This window comes from Carlito syrichta, unplaced genomic scaffold, assembly GCF_000164805.1.
Source record: "Carlito syrichta isolate Samal-C Ts95f unplaced genomic scaffold, Tarsius_syrichta-2.0.1 Scaffold311769, whole genome shotgun sequence".
NCBI classification, from domain to species: Eukaryota; Metazoa; Chordata; class Mammalia; order Primates; family Tarsiidae; genus Carlito; species Carlito syrichta.
The window spans coordinates 94408-98009 of record NW_007255865.1 but is presented as its reverse complement, the minus strand read 5'-3'; the positions used below and the strand labels follow the sequence as shown (position 1 = coordinate 98009).

The window sequence follows — 3602 nt, the reverse complement described above, 5'->3', positions numbered from 1 at the left end:
CGGCGGCGGCGGCGGCGGCGGCGGGAGCGGGGACCGAGCACTCAGAGAGGGGCAGGCATTGTTGAGTGATCTTCGCGATTCGGTTTCACAGGCTGGGCTTGGCAAGGGAGGGAGACCCAGGCGGAGGAGGAGTCAAGGAAACTTTCTACGCTGCGGCGCGCTCCCCTTCCCTCCTTCCTTCCGAGCTGGCAGGAATTTCATCCGGGAAAGGGAAAAAGGTGGGTGGGGGGAGACAGAAAAAAGCCCAAGCGAGCGAAACTCCGCGTCAGGGACCTACGCTTGCTTGGAAAGGGTGCCCGGGGCCTGGGCCGGTGGGGCTTGGGACCCTCTGGCCTTTGGGGACAGCCACGGCTGTCATCGGACCCAGAGGAGGCCCTCTGAAGGAGGCCTTAGACGGCCCACGAGCCCCCCACCGCGCTCTGCCCCGGAGGAAACTGAGACCCCAGACAAACGGTTTGCTCAGAGTCACACAGCGGATGCGGAGAGCCCCGGGACTGAAAAACGCGGGGCGGCCCTCCTCACCGTGTCCCGCGGACAGGGGCGCGGGGAGTGAGGGGCTGTCGCGGAGGGGCCGGGCCGAGGGTCCCACGGCAAGCGGGGAGGAGGGGCAGAGGGCAGCCAGGAGGCGCCTCCTCGCCGAAGACACGCCGAAGGAGTCAGTGTGGAGTTCCACCCGCGGAGTGTACCCCGGATGGAGACGCACTCTTGCAGCCTGTCGGGCTGAAAGCCCGGGACCACCGGGACCCCTGCTCGCGGACCCAGGGCAGCCGGGGGGCTGCGATCTGCACTGCGGGTTGCGGGAGCCTGCTGGGAGGCGGCAGGTGGGCGCCGCCAGCTCAGCCGCCCCGAGGCTGGAGTCCCACCAGCGTGGGTCCCGGCCAGCCCAGAACCGCGGGGAGTGGGGGGAAGGGTGGTTCAGACTGAGGCCAAGCCCTGTCCTCTCCTTGGACGACAGTGGGCCGGCTGCGCTTCCTTCACGTCACCTCGTGCTTTCTCTGGTCTCCCCCGTGCCGCCAAGCCCCAGCAGAGCTAGAGCTGGCTGTGAGCCTTCCTCCTTCCATTCTTGCCCTTCCTCACCACAGTCCCTCCGGAGTCTACAACAGAAGCCTGGGACCTCAGAGGCAGCAGGGATTGTCCACCACAGACTTCCATGCCCAGGACCTTCTCATCAACGCCTCTCCACCCTCCACTGACCTCCCAGGGCCGGGGGCTACGCAGCAGGACCAAGAAGCAGGTAGACACTGACCCCAGGCCTCCAGTCAGGGCCATGGCCAGGGCAGTAGAAAACAAGCCTCCCTAGAGGGCCCAGCATAACCAGAAAGGCTCACAGGTGGAGCCACCTCTGCCCTGTAGCCGAAAGCCCCCTCGGGTAGGTCCGCATTTCCAGCCTCAGGCACCCATGGCCTGGGCTCCACCCCCACTCGTTGGCAGCTCCTGCTACTCCAGGCTGAAAAAACCATGGCGGGGCCCCGTTGCCACCTCAGCAACACCCGTTTGAGACAGGCTTGGGCAGCTCAGGGCGGAGCCTCCAGCCTGTCCACGTAAGGGGGGCCAGCCCCTTGGACTCCTGATAAACAGTATATGAAGAGGACATCAACCAGGATGTCTACCCACTTCCCCACTTTGGGAGAGAGGTGCTTGCTCCATTTCAGGGACTCCTGCTCTTTGGCCAGGCTTTCTCTGTGTTCTCCAGGGGCCCTCCAAGTTCCTTCTGACATTAGGTATTGATTTACCCTGTTGGAGGGCCCCGGGAAGTGGGTAGAGCTCCTAGACCAACCTGAGCTCTTACTGATGTATAGAGGTCAGAGAGGTGTCCTTCTCAGGCCTGGCTGAAGAAGGGGAACAGAGGTGGTGCTTTTTGCTCAATCAGGAGCCTTCCCAGAACGGGGTTAGTCCTCCCCCAAGGACTGAATGTGTGGGACAGGCAATGGCACCCTGTTCTCTTTTCTGGTCTCTGCTTCTGTTCCTGGATTTTCTCTTTTGCATCTCCCTCACTGCTTTCTCTCCTGCCTCTTCCTGAGTGGAGGGGAGGAAGGAGGAAGTGAAAGAACTGGGGACATTTGGCAACTCCGCCCAAGGGATGCCTCCACCGCTTACATTCCCAGACACAGAGTGGCCCAGCAGGTCCACCCTGGCAGGGACCTAGCGTAGCCCCTGGTCTCTGGCAGGTACAGCAGGCTGGGGATGGCAGAGGGGAAGCGGGCAACAGGACAAGTCCTACTGCATACGGGGTAGTGGGGGCAGAGAGGGAACGAGGAACTGGGATTCTGAATCTGGGGCTAAGCACCACAGAAAACCAGAGGCGGAAAGACCAAAGTCTGAGGAAACTGAGAAACTGAAGGATTAGCGGAGAGATGGCTGCTCTGGGGGGAAATCCAGCAGCATACCAGCCATGGGTCACCCAGGCCCGGCTCCCAGCCCCGCCCACAGGCCCATGTGTTGGGCCCCATGTCAGAGGACAGACAGACACAACACAGCCTCAGGCTTGATCGCATCTTTATTTCCCAACTCTGGCCCTTCACAGCACAGGGCCCAGCGGAGGCTGCCCTGCCAGGAGAGCCAGGCCTGAACGAACTTGCTGGGGTTGGCTCTCCCCGCCTGGTAGGGCACTGACCACCTCTGCTGCAACACAGCACAGTGACCAGTGCTGACTCGGGGCAGCCCGTCCACCAACGCACTGTTCAGACAGTTGTAGAAGCAGAGATACTGCTCCTGGGAGTAGACACGGGGTAAGAAGCCTCACCCTGTTGGCCCAGATCTAACAGGAAGAATTTCACTTTTGGGTCTCCTAACCCCCGGGCGCCACCTGAGACAGTGCAGCGGTCCACAGCGCCACCTGGTGGCTGCCCAAGTGGTCCATTAGCTCCACGCCCATTCCCACAGCTGAGCCCCTGACCGCCTCTCACCAGCATTGGGGTCATGAGGCCACAGGCCTGTGACTGCTGCAGAGCCACGTTAAAGACATCCACGGTGCATTCAGCCCCTGCCTGCTGCAGCAGCTGCTCCATGGCCAGGAAGGTGCCCAGCTGGGTGGCGCCCTTGCTGCAATTGACCTAGAGTTAGATGGGGCACGGTGGGGTGGGGCGTGGGCTGGTGGGGGGATGTCCAGAGACATTGCGTGGGAAACCCAACCTCCAGAGACTAGGAAGGGACATTGGGCACTTGGTCAACCCGTCAGCCTGGGCCCAAGCAAGAAGGGGGTGACTCCTGCCATATCCCTGAGGACAGAACAGGGTGGAGAGAAGACACAGACATGGGAAGACTATGTCCTTTTGACCCATAACCCAAGCAGGGCTCAGGGGGATGTGAGACCCTGCCAGAGAGGCAGGGAGGAGCCTCCAGTGCCCACTCTCCCCAGACCAGTCTCCAACAGCACCTGGAGTGGCTGAGCAGAGTGCCTGGCTTCTTGCCTTCGCCCTGGGAGCAGCACTGGCCCACGACAGCCAGGAAGGGCAGCAGGGTGGTGGCGGCAGCTCCTGCCCAGGCTCCCAGTATGGAAACTGCAGTCTCTGCACCTGCTTCTCCTTCTTGCTCTCCCCCTTGGGCAAAAACACATCGGTGTTGGTGCCGGGGAGAGGAAGCCAGAGAGAAGCTGGCAAGGA

At 62.1% G+C, this 3602-nt stretch overlaps 1 protein-coding gene across 1 annotated transcript in view; it reads right to left on the bottom strand.

Moving 5' to 3' along the window:
• Nucleotides 1-2451: 2451 nt before the first annotated feature.
• The window catches only part of LOC103271575 (receptor-type tyrosine-protein phosphatase V-like), an 18649-nt gene continuing 17498 nt past the window's right edge, over nt 2452-3602 (bottom strand). The window contains 4 exon segments of the mRNA XM_008069042.2: nt 2452-2712; nt 2907-3042; nt 3377-3467; nt 3470-3539. Of these exon segments, the coding sequence (XP_008067233.2) occupies nt 2452-2712; nt 2907-3042; nt 3377-3467; nt 3470-3539 (558 nt within the window).